Source organism: Oncorhynchus tshawytscha, linkage group LG16 (genome assembly GCF_018296145.1).
Source record: "Oncorhynchus tshawytscha isolate Ot180627B linkage group LG16, Otsh_v2.0, whole genome shotgun sequence".
Classification (NCBI taxonomy): Eukaryota; Metazoa; Chordata; class Actinopteri; order Salmoniformes; family Salmonidae; genus Oncorhynchus; species Oncorhynchus tshawytscha.
In genome coordinates, this window is record NC_056444.1 from 61,873,628 (window position 1) to 61,893,207 (window position 19,580).

At 40.8% G+C, this 19,580-nt stretch overlaps 1 protein-coding gene across 11 annotated transcripts in view; it reads left to right on the plus strand.

Annotated features, from left to right (window-relative positions):
• The first annotated feature begins 1,930 nt into the window (after positions 1–1,930).
• LOC112232591 (plasma membrane calcium-transporting ATPase 3) overlaps positions 1,931–19,580 on the plus strand; it is a 31,757-nt gene continuing 14,107 nt past the window's right edge. For 3 of the 11 annotated variants that reach the window (XM_024399697.2, XM_024399702.2, XM_024399705.2), the window contains exons 1-12: positions 1,932–2,490; positions 4,563–5,194; positions 7,339–7,536; positions 7,770–8,027; positions 8,277–8,402; positions 13,598–13,729; positions 14,877–14,915; positions 15,336–15,497; positions 15,796–16,010; positions 16,221–16,463; positions 16,826–17,067; positions 17,896–18,130. In XM_024399697.2, coding sequence (XP_024255465.1) covers positions 4,978–5,194; positions 7,339–7,536; positions 7,770–8,027; positions 8,277–8,402; positions 13,598–13,729; positions 14,877–14,915; positions 15,336–15,497; positions 15,796–16,010; positions 16,221–16,463; positions 16,826–17,067; positions 17,896–18,130 — 2,067 coding nt within the window. In that variant the 5' untranslated portion in view covers positions 1,932–2,490; positions 4,563–4,977. Of the gene's footprint in view, positions 2,491–4,297; positions 5,195–7,338; positions 7,537–7,769; positions 8,028–8,276; positions 8,403–13,597; positions 13,730–14,504; positions 14,556–14,876; positions 14,916–15,335; positions 15,498–15,795; positions 16,011–16,220; positions 16,464–16,825; positions 17,068–17,895; positions 18,131–19,580 lie in introns of all 11 variants that reach the window. The other 8 variants (XM_024399701.2, XM_024399703.2, XM_024399706.2 and 5 more) reach the window with 5 other exon arrangements.

The following is a 19,580-nucleotide window of genomic DNA, read 5'->3' on the forward strand; positions in this document are numbered from 1 at the left end:
TGACTATTTTCTACATTGTATAATAATAATGAAGACATCACAACTATGAAATAACACTTATGGAATCATGTAGTAAGCAAAAAAGTGTTAAACAAATAAAAATATATCTTATATTTGAGATTCTTCAAAGTAGCCACCCGTTGCCATGATTACAGCTTTGCACACTTTGCATTCTCTACCAGCTTCACCTGGAATGCTTTCCCAAAATTCTTGAAGGCGTTTCCATAAATGCTGAGCACTTGTTGGCTGCATTTCCTTCACTCTGTGGTCCAACTCATCCCAAACCACTCAATTGGATTGAGTTTGGGTGATTGTGGAGGCCAGGTAATCTGATACAGCATTCCCCCAGTCTTCTTATTGATCAAATAGCCCTTACACAGCCTGGAGGTGTGTTTTGGGTCATTATCCTGTTGAAAAACAAATGATAGGGCTGACTTGCCTAGTTAAATAAAGGTTAAATAAATAAATAATTGTCCCACTATGAGCAAACCAGATGGAATGGCATATTGCTGCAAAATGCTGTGGTAGCCATGCTGGTTAAGTATGCCTTGAATTCTACAAATCACTGATGGTGTCACCAGCTAAACACCCCTACACCATCACACCTCTTCCTCCATGCTTCATGGTGGGAACCACACATGCGGAGATCATCCGTTCACATACTCTGCGACTCACAAAGACACAGCATTTGGAACCATAAATCGCCAATTTGGACTCATCAGACCAAAGGACAGATTTCCACCGGTCTAATGTCCATTGCTCGTGTTTTTTGTCCCAAGCAAGTCTCTTCTTCTTATCGGTGTCCTTTAGTAGTGGTTTCTTTTATAGCAATTCGACCACGAAGGCCTGATTCACGCAGTCTCCTCTGAACAGTTGATGTTGAGATGTGTCTGTTACTTGAACTCCGTAAAGCATTTATTTGGCCTGCAATTTCTGAGGCTGGTATCTCTAATGAACGTATTCTCTGCAGCAGAGGTAACTCTGGGTCTTCCTTTGCTGTGTCAGTCCTCATGTGTCAGTCCTTTTGCGACTGCCCTTGAAGAAACTTTAAAAGTTCTTGACATTTTCCGGATTGTCTGACCTTCATGTCTTAAAGTAATGGTGGACTGTCGCTTCTCTTTTCTTATTATAGCTATTCTTGCCATAATATGCACTTGGTCTTTTACCAAATATGGCTATGATCTGTATACCACCCCTACCTTGTCACAACACAACCGATTGGCTCAAACACATTAAGAAGGAAAGAAATTCCACAAATTAACTTTTAAGAAGGCACACCTGTTAATTGAAATGCATTCCAGGTGACTACCTCATGAAGCTGGTTGAGAGAATACCAAGAGTGTGCAAAGCTGTCATCAAGGCAAAGGGTGGCTACTTTGAAGAATCTTAAATATAATATATGTTTGGATTTCTTTAACACCGTTTTGGTTACTACATGATTCCATATGTGTTTTTTCATAGTTTTCATGTCTTCATTATTATTCTACAATATAGAAAATAGTAAAAACATGAAAACCCCCTTGAATGAGTAGGTGTCCAAACTTTTTTTATTAGTACTGTATGTAAATGGGATGTTTCAGTGTTTTATTTTTAATACATTTGCAAAAAATTATAATTCTGTTTTTACTTTGTCATTATGGGGTATTGTGTGTAGATTGATGCAACAAACGATGTAATCAATTTTAGAATAAGGAAGTAACGTAACAAAATGTGAAAAAAGTCAAGGGGTCTGAATACTTTCCGAAAGCACTGTAGGCCTATCTACCTCCATAAATTGATCAAATCATTCTGATTTGAATTTATTATAATGATGATTTGATGATTATTTTTATTTGTAAACATTTCGTTTTTCCAATGGCTGTCTAAGGCTCAGACAGTCAATCTAGGGATATAGTACCAATATTCTGGTCAAATTGTACTGTCAGGGTGTGCAAGCGGAGGGGTTGCAGGGAGGGATACGAGCGTCAAGCTCGGCAGTGGCAGCATCCATCCATCCCCTCCCTCTCCTACCCGTCGCATAGAACAGCCCATTTTAATGTTGCAATCACCTTAGGACGATTGCGGTTAGCGAGGTATCTTTTCAGCATGTAGACCCAAATTCTTGCTTACCTATTGGAGCTTATGCTGTATTATCAGACAACAAATAACAGCAACGAGAAACATTGGGAACAACGACAAGAACAGTAGGCCTAATAATATCAAATAGCTACCTGCAGTCCATAACCCTTCATTTATGCAAACACGCTAATATCTACCCTGTATCGTTTCATTTTCTTCAGCATTAGAGGAATTCCACATAGGCCTAGACATCTGCACAATTTTGTGCTTTACATTTTTATATGCTGGCCAGAAACAACAGATGGGACATCACGTCGGTATACATCCCTCAAACGTTTTTTTCTCTGTCGGATTTGAAGTGAATTTGAAAGTGAAGAACATAGGATTTTCTATTTTTCTAAACTCGCAGTTTACGTCCTTGGACATGGCCGGGTGAGTATTTTAACTCCGTTCAATTGTGTTCTTATATTATAATGATAGGCTAAGGATAATATTGACTCAAAATGCCTCGTGATATTTGAATGGCCTGTGAAAATGTCGATGATGTGCACCATTTATTTATATTATTATTATACCTTTCTCGCTAGAGGGCTATTGATATATTGTGGGACTGGTAGGCTAATACTGACTACTCCATGAGATAAAACGTAGCCTATTCATGCATCCAACACTGAACATACAGTGGCTACATTACCTTTATCAATATGAAATGCTATACAACATTTATCAGTTATCTAGGTAGGCTACATTAATGTTGTGGGCAACAGGAATAGATTATGAACATGATTATGAAGCACTGGCATCTGGAATATCTAGAATCCCGATTTGTCGTATTCTGGGAATAGGGTATAGGCCTACCGGTCACTACTATGATTTATGTCTGAATCCACAGAGATGAGTTATTCTGCAAATTAACCATAGCCGGTGTCAATCCGGTGTTAACTTTGCAGTAGCCTAGGCCAGCTCACGTATTAAATGTAGCACATTCACGCGGTAGAATTGTATCGTTTTCCCACTATCAAGAAACGCAATATGTTCCAATCGTAAGTGCTGCAATTCCTCTGAAATCTGTTGCCTCGAAAATGTGTTCTTATTCATATTAGGCCCATCATACCCCATTCCACCTCTAGAAAATAAAAATAAACTCCGAATTTAAGAGAAGGTGTATAATTCCATGCTTTGGTGTTCATTTATATCGTAATGGAAGGATATCGTTGACAAAATAGATTTTTTTGTGCAGACCAAGGTTAACAACTGATATCTGAAGGTTACAAGTAAAGGGCACGGTGGATTTTTGACAATGTACTACTACAATAATACATGCTCCGTGTTGCAAGGAAAGGGATGCTTTTTTAAAGTATGATATATAAACAGCTATGGTTCCACTCGCTCTTTTGATACTGTGGAAAGAACATCTTAGTATAATGCTTCGTGCCACGATGGAGGTACTTTTACCCTCGCATCACTCCGAGGAGAGTATCCTCTCTGAATCACAGATCGCTGAGCATCATGGCTGTGCGCGTCGCCTTGGTAAAACCCATTCTAGACATGGATTGGCTATTTCCATAGGAGCGTGACGACGCTCATTCAGAAGGCGGTACCGCGAGAACAAATATATTCTAGAAATATGTTTACAGTTTGTGTTTAACCTTAAAAATGTTCCTTGGATTTTGATGATTCCTGGGGGCATATAGTAGGCCTAATTTGTCATGTATTGATGGAATAGCATCGAGGGAATAACATTCTCTGTTTGAAGATGATTAAGAGAGGAGGTTATTATGCAAACGTAAATAATTATACAAAGATTAGAAAAGTATAGCATTAGCAGGCTAAAAGCTTGTCAAATTCATTATGGCCAAAATAATCAGCAAATCCCATACACACCATCAGATTATTTGCGTAGGCCTTTAAACCATTGACTATGAAGTATAAAACCACAAGGAAATGTAAAGATTTCTTTGTAATGATTACAATTTGAAGTCACAATTCAATAATTTGACTTGGAGTCATAGATAAATAACAGTATCAGTCTTATAAAGATATTGTATATTTGCATGTGTTTTCATCCCAGTATTCAGGATGGTTACGTATGTCCCCATGATCAGAGAGCCAACCCACTGTTAAGTTGTTTCAAGCCAGAGAGGCCTTAACCTCCTAAATCAATAAACTCCAAATCAATAGTCCTCTTATAAATAAGTTATGGTGTCTGTTTTTTTGTTTTGTTTGTTTCTTCTCCCAGTGAAGGGGGTGTGGGATTCCAGCAACTCCTATTGGGTCATTAGGAATTCTCTTTGATGCAAATGATAGATCGTATATTCATGACATGGTGACATCCTGCCAAGACCTTGAATTCCTTACAATCTGAGCGTTATTTTGAGACCTGGGTTTATAGTCTTTTAAGGGGACTAATAGTTATTGTTCTCTGTTGGCAAATGTTCACAATTTGATTTATAGATAGGTTTGAATGATGAAAGAATATTCTCTACAAAAACCCTTTTCTCCAGCCTCTAGGTGAATCCACCTTCTGAAGCATCTTACTCTTTACACTCAAACGCTTGAGCTCTTCTTTTTATTTCTCTCCTTACAAATATCTGGCTCTATGGATTGCTATCCTCCCTATCATTTAGCTTGATGCCCTTTTCTCTTCTGAGGTTGTGAGAAACATCAGATTAAGGTCTGTGGTGGAATAAACCACCGTCAAATCACACAACAAAAACATTTCCATATGTTCTTCCACACATGCCTTGATATGGAGAATCATAGAAGGGGAAAAGGAGGGAGTGGCATGGGGGAACATTAATCTAAAAATCACATAGTAAAGCATACCCCACTTCCTACCCTGGCCAAGGCATTAAAGGAGTCCATCAGAAAATCATTGTTTTTTGAAGAATCAACACATTTCTATAACCACACATTATCATGGGGGACTTAGCCAATAGCTCGGTGGAGTTCAAACCCAAGAAGCGAGGTAGTGGAGGGGGAATGGAGATCAACCATGCAGGGGACTTCGGGGCTACCCTGGAGGACCTGCGGGACCTTATGGAGCTGAGGGGTGCAGAAGCCATTCAGAAGATCCAGGAGAACTACACGGACACAGAGGGCCTCTGTCAGAGACTGAAGACCTCCCCAGCCGATGGTGAGAGTCTCACTCAGACACACCACTCTCAGAGTGACATACTTCACTTGTAACACAAGATGCACATTATTAGTCCACCTTACTAATCAAATTCAAACCAATATGTTAAATCAACTGAATTGTTTATGAAGAACCAGTTGATGATATTGTATGCCGTAGCGCCACTGCCATTGTGTTTGCATAGACGGTTTCTACTTTACTCAATGTCATCATTTGTACTGTCCTCATCCGTCTGGTTTTCTATCTGTATTTTTGTATTCCCAACCCAGTCTGCCCGAACATGCTTTCATGTCGTTGCTAAGCTACAAAAGCATCAGCAATCTGGTGGGTGTGAGGCAGAGACAGACACCTCCTCTCATTCATCCTCCAGCAAACATCAAATCGGCCCGAGGAGAGATTGCTCAAAGCTATAAGAGCATTTCATGTTTTCAGCATAATTACTTTATTTTCACTATTATAGTTTCAAATTATGTAATTGAAAAAAAACTCTGATGACCTTAAATGATACAAGTGCCTTACTGTTTTTCACCATATCATCTTAAACAGGGATTTTTGCTTATACTGTTGAGTAGAATGGGAACTTTCCAATTAATGTCGATTTCAGTTTCAATTTACTTCAGTGGAAATTTCTAAGTAAAGAGCAAAGGAGTTTCATTTGTATTTGCATTTTTAAGAACAATTTTAAATATTCCTGTTTTTACAATTTAACACACCTCTAATATCTGCAAACATTTATAATGATTACAAAACAATGTTTTATAATTCAATAGAAATATGTTTCAATAATCAAATCAAATGTTATTGGTCACGTACACAGATTTGCTGATGTAATCGCAGGTGCAGTGAAATGCTTTCTAGCTCCAACAGTGCAGCAATACCTTGCAATAATAAAACAAAACACACATAATCCAGAAAAATAAAGAAATTACGAAACATCAAAATGAGCAGTGTCAGATACCGGACTATAAATATATATACATATAATATCCAAAAGTTATTTCCAGGTGTAGGTAATAATGAAATAAACGTTCTGAGGAAATAATATAATAAATGACCCCCCCAAAAATTATAGTAAATACTGCAAAGTTGGCTAGGAGCTAGAAACAGAATGATCATGTCTGTCGGCACCATCTTGTTAGAGAGATCAAGAGAAATGTGTTCATGAACCTTTCATTACCATAGAAACGGCAAGAATATTGTCTGAATTAGTAAAAGGGGAATTTTCACAGAGTTTCCATTCAGATAAATGATTAATTTGCATATATCCTCAACCTGAGATGTCACTACTCACGTGTCTTTTTGTCATCAGACTGTTTCACACAATTTCTGAACTTGGTCAAGGTCAAATGGAGTTCTGTGTGCAGTGCAGGCCTAGCTCTGGTTATAGTGCGACTACATTTTGACTACCCGACGAAATGGGATTGTGTGAAAAAGAAACAGTTAAAGAGAGAAGGAGAGAAAGAGATACAGAGAGAGTGATTACTGGGTTGCCAGTAGCAGCAGGTGACGTTTGGCAGGGAAGGACATGAGGAGTGTGTGACAGTCTGCCTAAGTGTGCTTGCCAGAGTACACACCCCACAGAGAAGCAGACACACTGACTTAGCCATCTGTGCTGTTCCCACCCCATCTATCTCAATTCACCAAGAGAGCACCCAGCACTCAAACATGTATGTCTGTCATATGATGCATGTGAGTGAGTCTATTGACATGTACATTTACAGAAATAATTGAATGATGCCTTATGCTGTGTTCTGTCTGCTCTTTTGTAGACATTTTGATAGCACTTTATTTGAATGCTCTGTCATAATGCCTACACAAGGCTATAAGAAACATGGCCTAAACTGTAATTTTCTCAAGTTCTATGATCATGTCCAATATAATGTAATGACTGTTTATGACAACAGTATTTCACAAGGCCAGTTTCTAATATGAACCTGTAAATCATGATGCACTGAAACTCAACAGATTCATGTCAGAGACCTGCAACTTGACAAATGTTTAGTCTTATGTAGGCATCCTGACAGAACTACCCCCCCTTACCTACTGAATTCACGCAAGACTTTAATGCCCTCTAATAGCGTTTTACATTAAATCCAGTGAGGTGAATGAAGGGATGTTCAGTAGCAGTATTCCCTCTCCTCTAGGCCTATCGGACAATCCGTCAGACCTGGAGAAGCGTGGCCAGGTGTTTGGCCAGAACTTTATCCCTCCTAAGAAAGCCAAGTCGTTCCTGGAGCTGGTCTGGGAGGCTCTACAGGATGTTACTCTCATCATCCTGGAGATAGCTGCCATCATCTCCCTCGCACTGTCCTTCTACCAACCACCCGGAGAGGAGAGCGAAGGTAGGTTTGACTGACTATCCAGGTATTGCACTTGGGCTTTCTGCATGCCTTAAGAAAGCATTAGCCCTCTGAGCTAATGCCTCAATATTACCTCTGGGAGCGAACCCAAGTTTTCAGTTCTATCAGTTAAGGTAACTCATCAGATGAGCGGAGTTCTGTCTTTCCTAATTACTCTGCCCCATCTCTTTCTCTGTCTCTCTCTGTCATCTTTCTCTCTCCCTCTCTCTCTGCAGCGTGTGGGAACGTGGCTTCCGGTGCAGAGGATGAGGGCGAAGCAGAGGCTGGCTGGATCGAGGGCGCAGCCATCTTGTTGTCCGTAGTCTGTGTGGTGCTGGTGACGGCCTTCAATGACTGGAGCAAGGAGAAACAGTTCCGAGGACTGCAGAGCCGCATCGAGCAGGAGCAGCGATTCGCCGTGGTGCGGAACGGCACCGTCATCCAGATCCCCGTGGCCGAAATGGTGGTCGGGGATGTGGCCCAAATCAAATACGGTCAGTCCAGGATCAGGCGAGGTCACCTGTGTAGTATACCTGGTTAGACTATCTACATAGCTACCTGTGTAAAACGCATTTGTGGCATTTGTGGTCCTTATAACAGCAACCATATAATTCATTAAACATATCTGGTATTGTGTATACTTTTATTAAGCAGTTATAACGATGTTTGGATCTTTATAATTCCTTATAGATCCTTATAAGTCTCTGGTCCCATGTGTCCTCCTGCATCCCACTCCCACACAGGCGATCTCCTTCCTGCTGATGGGATACTGATACAGGGAAATGACCTGAAGATCGATGAGAGCTCGCTGACAGGAGAGTCTGACCATGTAAAAAAGTCTGTTGACAAGGACCCTATGTTGCTGTCTGGTGAGTTGTTTGCATAAAATACAGTAGTTATGTTACAGTTGGGCGACAGAGGCCATGCTAGGGGTGTTTGCCTCTGTGCAGTGTGTGTGTGTGTGTGTGTTCTAGGTGCTTTCTTAAGCGTGTTCTTTTGTTTCTTGTACGTGCCTACGTGTGACTGATGAGCTGCCTGAGTGAATGTCCTGTCTAATGTGTCCGTATGCTGGCTGTAATGCCGAGAGGGGAAATCTCATTGCCTCTCCCAGTAAGAGAGTGACTCCTCCCTGTTCCATGGAGCCTGACAGGGCTAATCGGATTGTAGCCCCTGGTCAGCTTCCTGAGCATCGGGTCATGGCTCCATTCGACCCACAGGACACCCTCTCTCATCCTTTTCCCAATAAGGATACTCGGAACTGGACTTTGCTACTCACTCCATAGGTCCATTGCCTGGCTAGGCCTATGCAGAGATCTAAAAGAAGAGCGTGATATTGTGATCATGGTGTAGCAGCCTCATCCACATTGCTGTAATGGCGCAGAAGAACAAATGTTGAATGTTTTTAGATGCAGGTTAAGAAATATGTACGATTGGATTGGTCAGTTATTTCATCATGATGTTTTTTTTCCCGGTATGTACCTGTCACGCTTACATACATCACTTGATGTTTGGGCCACAGGATACTGGATGATTGCAGGAGAATGTAACAGTTCCAGTTGAAATACATTAGTTTTACCTGCTCCGACCATCTACATGCTGTGGTTTAGTGCACATATTCATAACAGTCTCAAGCCATTGCATATTTAAGCAATCACAAACATTAAACATATTTAGCAGTATTCTGCACTATTACTGATTGTTCTTTCTCACAGAGGGCTATTCCACTCCCTGGTATTAGGGTATGTGAACAGTGTTATTGAGCAACCCCTGGTCTCTTGTGATAGAGTAGTTTAATTAATGGGAAGATAATGAAGCTCTGCTGCACAAAAGTAATTAGATCACCGGTCAGTAGGAAAAACAGAGGAAAGTGACCTTACACAGTGATTAAAAAAGACAAACTATATTAGCCACAGATTATTGAGTGTAATTCTGCATTGACACTGGATTCGAACCTGCGTTCCCAACGGCACACCTCACTCAAGCCAACCAAGACGCTAGCTTGTCACTCCAGGAATGAGAGTTGGCTTTTAGGTTTTTAGGGAAGATGACATCACTGTGTAATGTTAACTTAGTCGTCCACTATATCTACACTAAACAAAAATATAAACGCAACATGTAAAATGTTGGTCCCACGTTTCATGAGCTGAAATAAAAGATCCCCTGAATTTTCCATACGCACAAAAAGTTTATTTCACTCCAATGCTGTGCACAAATTTGTTTACATCCCTGTCAGTGAGCATTTCTCATTTTTCAAGATAATTCATCCACCTGACAGGTGTGGCATATCAAGAAGCTGATTAAACAGCATAATCAGTACACAGGTGCCCCTTGTGCTAAGGACAGTAAAAGGCCACTCTAAAATGTGCAGTTTTGTCAACCAACACAATGCCACATATGTCTCAAGTTTTGAAGAAGCGTGCAATTGGCATGCTGACTGCAGGAATGTCCACCAGGAATGTTAATTTCTCTACCATAAGCCACATCCAACATTGTTTTTGAGAATTTGGCAGTACAGTGCCTTCAGAAAGTATTCATACCCCTTGACTTATTCCACATTTTGTTCTGTTACAGCTTTAATTCAAAATGGATTAAATAGATTGGTTTTCTCCACCATCTACACGCAATACCCCATACTGACAAAGTCAAAACGTGTTTTTTGAAATGTTTGCAAATGTATTGAAAATGAAATACAGAAACATCAATTTACTCAGGGTATTCACACCCATGTTAGATTCACCTTTGGCATTGATTACAGATGTGAGTCTTTAACAGCTTTGACACACGGATTATACAATATTTGCACATTATAATTTGTCAAGTTGGTTGTTGACCATTGCTAGACAGACATTTTTAAGTCTTGACATTTTCACGCCGACTTAAGTCTACACTGTAACTAGGCCACTCAGAAACATTCAATGTCGTCCTGGTAAGCAACTCCAGTGTATATTTGGCCTTGTCTTTTAGGTTATTGTCCTGCTGAAAGGTGAATTCATATCCCAGTGTCTGGTGGAAAGCATACTGGACCAGATTGTCCTCTAGGACTTTGCCTGTCCTTAACAAATACAAGCATACCCATAACATGATGCAGCCACTACTAAGCTTGAAACTATGGCGAGTGGTACACAGTAATGTGTTTTATTGGATTTGCCCCAAACATAACACTTTGTATTCATTGCTTTGCCAAATTTTTTGTAGTATTACTTCAGTGCCTTGTTACAAACAGGATGCATATTTTGGAATATTTTTATTCTGTACAGGCTTCTTTCTTTTCACTCTGTTAGTTAGTATTGTGGAGTAACTACAATGTTGTTGATCCATGCTCAGTTTTCTCCTATCACAGCCATTAAACTCTAACTGTTTTAAAGTCGCCATAGTGAAATCACTGAGCGGTTTCCTTCCTCTCCGGAAACTGAGTTCAGAAGGGCTCCTGTATATTTGTAGTGACTCTATGTATTGATACACCATCCAAAGTGTAATTAATAACTTCACCATGCTCAAGGGGATATTCAAAGTCAACTTTTTGAATTTTTACCCATCAATCAATAGGTGCCCTTCTTCGCAAGGCATTGGAAAACCTCGCTGGTCTTTGTGGTTTAATCTGTGTTTGAAATCCAGATAATTGTATGTGTGGGGTACAGAGATGAGATAGTCATTAAAAAATCTTGATAAACACTACTAGTGCACACAGAGTAAGTCCATGCAACTTATTATGTGACTTGTTAAGCAAATTTTTACTCCTGAACTTATTTAGGCTTGCCATAACAAAGGGGATGAATACTTATTGACTCAATACATTTCAGTTTTTAATTTTTAATTAATAAAAACATTTAAAAAACATAATTCCACTTTGACATTATGGGGTATTGTGTGTAGGCCAGTGATACAAAATCTCAATTTAATCCATTTTAAATTCAGGCTGTAAGACAACAAAATGTGGAAAAAGTCCAGGAGTGTGAATACTTTCTGAATGCACTGTACGTCTAACCGGTCTCACAACTGCAGACCATGGCGTCGTGTGGGTGAGCGGTTTGCTGATGTCAACGTTGTGAACGAAGTGCCCCATGGTGGCAGTGGTCTTATGTTATGCACAGACATACCGTGATGAGATCCCGAGGTCCATTCTGAGGCCCATTTTTTTTAAGGTATCTGGAAATACATATCTGTATTCTCAGTCATGTGAAACCCATAGATTAGGGCCTAATTAATTTATTTCAATTTACTGACTTCCTCCAATGAACTGTAACTCAGTAAAATCTTTGAAATTGTTGCATGTTAGATTTATATTTTTGTTCAGTATACATCCTAGAAATAAACACTTTTGAAAACATGATTTTTCTGCAATAACAATCTTTGAACAGCATATCAATGCAAACAATATTTATGGACATTTTCTCTTCTGTTTTAGGTGCCATATACACTGCTCAAAAAAATAAAGAGAACACTTAAACAACACAATGTAACTCCAAGTCAATCACACTTCTGTGAAATCAAACCACTTAGGAAGCAACACTGATTGACAATAAATGTCACATGCTGTTGTGCAAATGGAATAGACAACAGGTGGAAATTATAGACAAGTAGCAAGGCACCCCCAATAAAGGAGTGGTTCTGCAGGTGGGGGGACAGACCACTTCTCAGTTCCTATGCTTCCTGGCTGATGTTTTGGTCACTTTTGAATGCTGGCGGTGCTTTCACTCTAGTGGTAGCATGAGACGGAGTCTACAACCCACACAAGTGGCTCAGGTAGTGCAGCTCATCCAGGGTGGCACATCAACGTGAGCATTGGCAAGAAGGTTTGCTCTGTCTGTCAGCGTAGTGTCCAGAGCATGGAGGCAATACCAGGAGACAGGCCAGTACATCAGGAGACGTGGAGGAGGCCGTAGGAGGGCAACAACCGCTACCTCCGCCTTTGTGCAAGGAGGAGCAGGAGGAGCACTGCCAGAGCCCTGCAAAATGACCTCCAGCAGGCCACAAATGTGCATGTGTCTGCTCAAACGGTCAGAAACAGACTCCATGAGGGTGGTATGAGGGCCCGACGTCCACAGGTGGTGGTTGTGCTTACAGCCCAACACCGTGGAGGACGTTTTTCATTTGCCAGAGAACACCAAGATTGGCAAATTCGCCACTGGCGCCCTGTGCTCTTCACAGATGAAAGCAGGTTCACACTGAGCACATGTGACAGACGTGACAGTCTGGAGACGCCGTGGAGAACGTTCTGCTGCCTGCAACATCCTCCAGCATGACCGGTTTGGCGGTGGGTCAGTCATGGTGTGGGGTGGCATTTCTTTGGGGGGCCACACAGCCCTCCATGTGCTCACCAGAGGTAGCCTGACTGCCATTAGGTACCGAGATAAGATCCTCAGACCCCTTGTGAGACCATATGCTGGAGCAGTTGGCCCTGGGTTCCTCCTAATGCAAGACAATGCTAGACCTCATGTGGCTGGAGTGTGTCAGCAGTTCCTGCAAGAGGATGGCATTGATGCTATGGACTGGCCCGCCCGTTCCCCAGACCTGAATCCAATTGAGCACATCTGGGACATCATGTCTCGCTCCATCCACCAACGCCACGTTGCACCACAGACTGTCCCGGAGTTGGCGGATGCTTTAGTCCAGGTCTGGGAAGAGATCCCCCAGGAGACCATCCGCCACCTCATCAGGAGCATGCCCAGGCATTGTAGGGAGGTCATACAGGCACGTGGAGGCCACACACACTACTGAGCCTCATTTTGACTTGTTTTAAGGACATTACATCAAAGCTGGATCAGCCTGTAGTGTGGTTTTCCACTTTAATTTTGAGTGTGACTCCAAATCCAGACCTCCATGGGTTGATACATTTGATTTCCATTGATCATTTTTGTGTGATTTTGTTGTCAGCCCATTCGACTATGTAAAGAAAAAAGTGTTTAATAAGAATATTTCATTCATTCAGATCTAGGATGTGTTATTTTGGTGTTCCCTTTATTTTTTTGAGCAGTGTATATATAAAGGTACTCTGTTTAATATAGTGTTGATAACTGAGTTATTTCCATGCCTATTTATGAATTTCATCTGTGTGTCCCCTTAGGAACTCATGTGATGGAAGGCTCTGGAAAGATGCTGGTTACTGCTGTGGGGATCAACTCTCAAACTGGAATTATCTTCACTCTACTGGGGGCTGGAGAGGGTGATCAAGAGGAGGAGAAGAAAGACAAGAAAGGTAAGATAATAAGACATACTGAAGGTGTAATGTCTTTAAGATGTTGTTATCATTGGTATAAAAGCAAATATAGTAGCCTACATTTGAATCTCAATACATATAGCAGGGATGCTTAATATGGATATATACTGTACACGGATGTATTTACATATGATTGACTTGCAATGTCTGTTTCTTATACTGTATATACACAGAGACATGTATGTATCAAATAAATACATTTAAATTAAAATAAATCATGCATTGGCAGTTTCAATAGGTGTGTTGAAATGATGCTCCATTTAGCTGTGAGTCATTTAAGACCGGATGTTACTTCTGCTGAGAAAGAGAGAGCAGAGAAAGCATCACTTAGCTGTGCAGTGTATATTTACAGTACATAGGCAGAGACTTTCCTCCCTGTCTTCCTCTCCTTGATATGAAGAGAGTGGTAGCTAGCTAGCTGTTTAATAATTCTATCCACTAAAAGCATAGCCGTCTGCAGAGCAATCAATAATTGAATGGAAAGAGGGAGAGCAACATGGAGATGGGGTTACACAGACGGGGAAGCCTCTGGTTAGGACCAAACATCACAATGTAGACCACAGAAAGATATGATGCAATGGTTTACTTATTTACTGCTCCTGAGGTCTCATTCACTCATTTTTATGCATTCCCTGTTTGTGTTGTTTCTGTTGCTCATTCTTTTTAGTGATTTGATTGTTTTTTGTCTCTTAATTTGATAAAATCTCTTATTGTCCCTGTCCCTATCTCAAATCCCAAACCACTATCCCGTCAGAGGGCAATAATACCCCTGCAGTCGAAGCAAAACAGATCAGCATCACGAATGGTAGGTGTTTCCCCTACTAGACTAGTTAGATTGGTGAAGGGATTTGCTAGAGATATTCCATGGGACTTCCGTGGGAAATTGTGGGCCCCTAATGTAATTGGGGGAAAAAATAAAAACTGTAAACATATTTTGAAAAGTATGTTTAACATAACATTTCTTCACGTTTCTGTCACTTTCATTTTGTCTATTCATTTTCCCATTCAATTTTTACTCCTTTAGGGGGGTTAAAATGGGAGCCATGTTTCCCTCCCATGCAGCATTATGTCTGTCACGTTCAGCTGTATCAGTCTAGATATTTATCCCTCTCTCACTCAATCACAGGTAAGCAAGATGGGACATTGGAAAACAATCAGAACAAAGGTAAGAAACAGTGGGATTTCAAGGCAGATGAATCATCCCTCATTTCAAATAGGCTGCCATATATAAATCATTTGGGGAACTATACAAACAACAGATGGTATGAGGTAATAATTTATACCAAATATTTATATAGAACATTTTTACTTCTCGAATAAGATGGAAGCAATCCCTTGATTTATGTTGAAAACATCTTACCTGCACCTGTAAATGTGATAATAATGGATTGTATGTATACAACACTTTTTATTAGGTCTCAAAGTGCTTAAAATATAGGAGGCACTCCATGTTACAGTTGCATACTGTAGCACCAACCTGGGCGAAGCACGTCAGCCATTTTGTGCCGTAACGCACACCACACCTTTTGACATTCATCTAACCATCCTAACCACTCCCTAACTTTGTGACAACCCCCAACCTTAGCCAAGAAACAGGATGAGGCCGTTGCCATGGAGATGCAGCCCCTGAAGAGCGCTGAAGGAGGGGAGGTGGAAGCAGAGAAGAAAAAGGGCAACGTGCCTAAAAAAGAGAAGTCTGTGCTCCAGGGCAAACTCACTAAACTGGCCGTGCAGATCGGGAAGGCAGGTGAGGGCTGACTCTAAGCATTTAGCATTCATAATCTCTTTTCTGCTGGCCTGCTTGTTCACTGTTCACCTAGTGGTTAGAGCGTTGGACCAGTAACCGGAAGGTTGCAAGTTCAAATCCCCGAGCTGACAAGGTACAAATCTGTTGTTCTGCCCCTGAACAGGCAGTTAACCCATTGTTCCTAGGCTGTCATTGAAAATAAGAATTTGTTCTTAACTGACTTGCCTAGTTAAATAAAGGTATAAATAAATAAATACACTGCTGACAAACTCTTCACATTTTCTGTCCTCTTTCTCAGGTCTGGTCATGTCAGCCATCACAGTGATCATCCTGGTGATGTACTTTGTGATCGAGACCTTTGTGGTTCAGGGCCGGGAGTGGCTCACTGAGTGTACACCTGTCTATGTGCAGTACTTTGTCAAGTTCTTCATCATCGGCGTCACAGTGCTGGTGGTGGCTGTGCCTGAAGGGCTGCCACTGGCTGTCACTATATCACTTGCCTACTCTGTCAAGGTGAGGGGAATAAGCTGTGTGTGTGTGTTGCTGCAGACATTATGTGACAATCATGTTAAATCGCATTTTTGCTCAAATATCCCCCATGTGACAAAAACAAGGCGTGATTACACTATATATTGTGTATGCAGCTGAATTGTATTGTAGTTTCTCAGGTGTAGGCCTGACAGTAACATTCCTCTCTGTCTGTTTCCTCCTGTTTCCCTATAGAAAATGATGAAGGACAATAACTTGGTGCGCCACCTAGATGCCTGTGAGACCATGGGCAATGCCACGGCCATCTGCTCTGACAAGACGGGCACCCTTACTACCAACCGCATGACCGTGGTGCAGGCCTACGCGGGCGACCAGCACTTCCACATGGTCCCACACCCTGACCAGATGAATCCTATGGTGCTGGACACACTTGTAAACGCAATAGCTGTCAACAGCGCCTACACCTCCAAGATTATGGTGAGAGGGTGGATTGTGAAAGACAGATACTGTAGATACCTGCACACTGTTGAATGCTCCTACAGTTTTATTGTGGCATATGTCTGCAGTGTGGAATGAAAACGGGACACAGCTTAATTTTTTTCTGTTTATTCGGTGTAGTTTAGTTGGACATTTGGATGGAAACTCATTTTGTTCATGTCAGCACAACATACAGTAGCTAAAACAATTCATAGAATTCAGAATGTACATACAAATTTACATACACATTTACATACAAATGTTATCGTCACCTTTTCTTTTCCTTCTTGTCTTAGACTCATTTTGCCCAGTCTGTTCAGCGGGGGGTGGGGGAAATAGTAACTTAATATTTGATCTGTTAGCCCCCAGATAAGGAGGGAGGCCTACCCAAGCAGGTGGGCAACAAGACAGAGTGTGCCCTACTTGGCTTCGTCCTGGACCTGAAGAGGGACTATGCCCCCGTGAGGGAACAGATCCCCGAGGAGAAGCTCTACAAGGTCTACACCTTCAACTCGGTGCGCAAGTCCATGAGCACAGTGGTGCAGTTGCCCGATGGATCCTTCCGCCTCTACAGCAAGGGGGCCTCTGAGATCCTGCTCAAGAAGTAAGTCTGACTCCGAGGCTTTACAAATAAAGTTGGATTTGATTTGAGGCTACAGCTTTGATAGAGAATGTGGTGGCGGTGCCCTCAAGATAAAGTTAGCCTTGAATGAGGTTTGATGAACCAAACAAAACGACTAACATTAATATTTTGCCCTAACATACAGAGCATCTAACTTGTGTCCTGACTAGGGTGGCAAAAGAAGGGTATATTACTGGGAAGTAGCAATATCTAACACAATTTTGGTAACTTTCAAGGATTTTAAGGAATTTATCACTGGACATCTCGTGGCCTTTTTAGGTCCTTCAGATGATCACTGGTGTCTGTAATTATCTCTGGCCCTCTGTGTGGCCTTATTATATGTACAATATATAACCTCATCTAATAAGATGATTTTAAATAACATGTCAAATAGAATGACAACTCTGTAAAACATCCTAAGTATAAACCATGAATTTAGTGAATACCTTTGGTGTTTAATCCTGGGCCATGCCACCATAAAATATATTTTATTTATTTATTTTACAATGTCAATATGTCTTTGTTGTAAATGTTGTGGTGCCAAACTGGTGGCAGTTGTGAAAAAATAAATAGTTGTAAAAGTTGCATAGTTAATAAAAAATAATGCCATTGTTGATTAGATGGTTATATAAAAAAAGAAATGCTATTTTCTCTTGAACCATATGGTCTAGCTCATGGACAATATGGACACAGATATAAAAAATGAATACTATATACTGTATGAATACTTAAAAGTTATTCAAGTATACTGTACATTTCCTGTAATTACCGGTAGCTTTGCAACCATAGTTCTGACTCTCTGTCTGTCAGGTGCTCCTCTATCATGGCTGGTGGTGGAGATCCGCGGGGTTTCCGCCCACGGGACAGGGATGAGATGGTGAAGAAGGTGATCGAGCCCATGGCCTGCGACGGCCTGCGCACCATCTGCGTGGCCTACAAGGACCTGCCGGCCAGCCCTGAGCCCGACTGGGAGGACGAGGCGGGCATCGTCAGCGACCTCATCTGTATCACCGTGGTGGGCATCGAGGACCCTGTCCGCCCAGAGGTAACCAAGACCTTACGCAGAGGGACGCTCTATTGCGGTGCAGTTGTTTACAGATGTAGGTAGAGATTTGGAGTGGAGTTTTTCCACAGGTATGACAATTGACTGTTTCTTACTCTTCATTTCAAGTGAGTTATTCTGCAGATAAATGTCTAAATAAGTAAGATAGATATGAATTTAGGAATAAATAGGTATTGTTATACAACAGGTATTGTTAAACAGCAGGTATAGGTATAGTTAGGTCTAGGTATAGTTAGGTATGGGTATAGTTAGGTATGGGTGTAGTTAGGTATATGTGTAATTAGGTATAGGTATAGTTACGTCTAGGTATAGTTAGGTATGGGTATAGTTAGGTCTGGGTATAGTTAGGTATAGGTATAGTTAGGTATGGGTATAGTTAGGTATGGGTGTAGTTAGGTCTAGGTATAGTTAGGTATGGGTATAGTTAGGTCTAGGTGTAGTTAGGTATGGGTGTAGTTAGGTATATGTGTAATTAGGTATAGGTATAGTTAGGTCTAGGTATAGTTAGGTATGGGTGTAGTTAGGTATATGTGTAATTAGGTATGGGTGTAGTTAGGTCTAGGTATAGTTAGGTATGGGTATAGTTAGGTCTAGGTATAGTTAGGTATGGGTGTAGTTAGGTATATGTGTAATTAGGTATAGGTATAGTTAGGTATAGATATAGTTAGGTATAGGTGTAGTTAGGTATAGTTAGGTATAGGTGTAGTTAGGTATAGGTATAGTTAGGTATAGGTATAGTTAGGTATAGTTAGGTATAGGTATAGTTAGGTATAGGTATAGTTAGGTATAGTTAGGTCTAGGTATAGTTAGGTATAGATATAGTTAGGTATAGGTATAGTTAGGTATAGGTATAGTTAGGTATAGGTGTAGTTAGGTATAGGTGTAGTTAGGTATAGGTATAGTTAGGTATAGGTGTAGTTAGGTATAGGTATAGTTAGGTATAGTTAGGTCTAGGTATAGTTAGGTATAGGTATAGTTAGGTCTAGGTATAGTTAGGTGTAGTTAGGTATAGGTATAGTTAGGTATAGGTGTAGTTAGGTATAGGTATAGTTAGGAATAGTTAGGTATAGGTGTAGTTAGGAATAGTTAGGTATAGGTATTGTAATCTCATACGTAACATAAATAATAAATAGTATCGTAAACAGACTGGGATGTGACGACTAACAAGGAACTTTGACGCAGGTGTTTGCATTTTTTGAGTTTCGGAAGGGGAGTGCACATTTGGACCATAGACTTGGAGGGGCTATTTCGCTCCTTGTTCTAGTATATTTTCTAACACATCTGCCCCTAGAACATAATCAAGTGTCCAATGCAATTTAAAAAACGTTTCAGTTCTGCGTTTCTGAGAGTATAGGTATTGTTATAATTGTAGTAAATATTCAGTGATTAAGCTGTAGTTACATGCACATTAGCTAGTAAGAGGGTGTGCCAA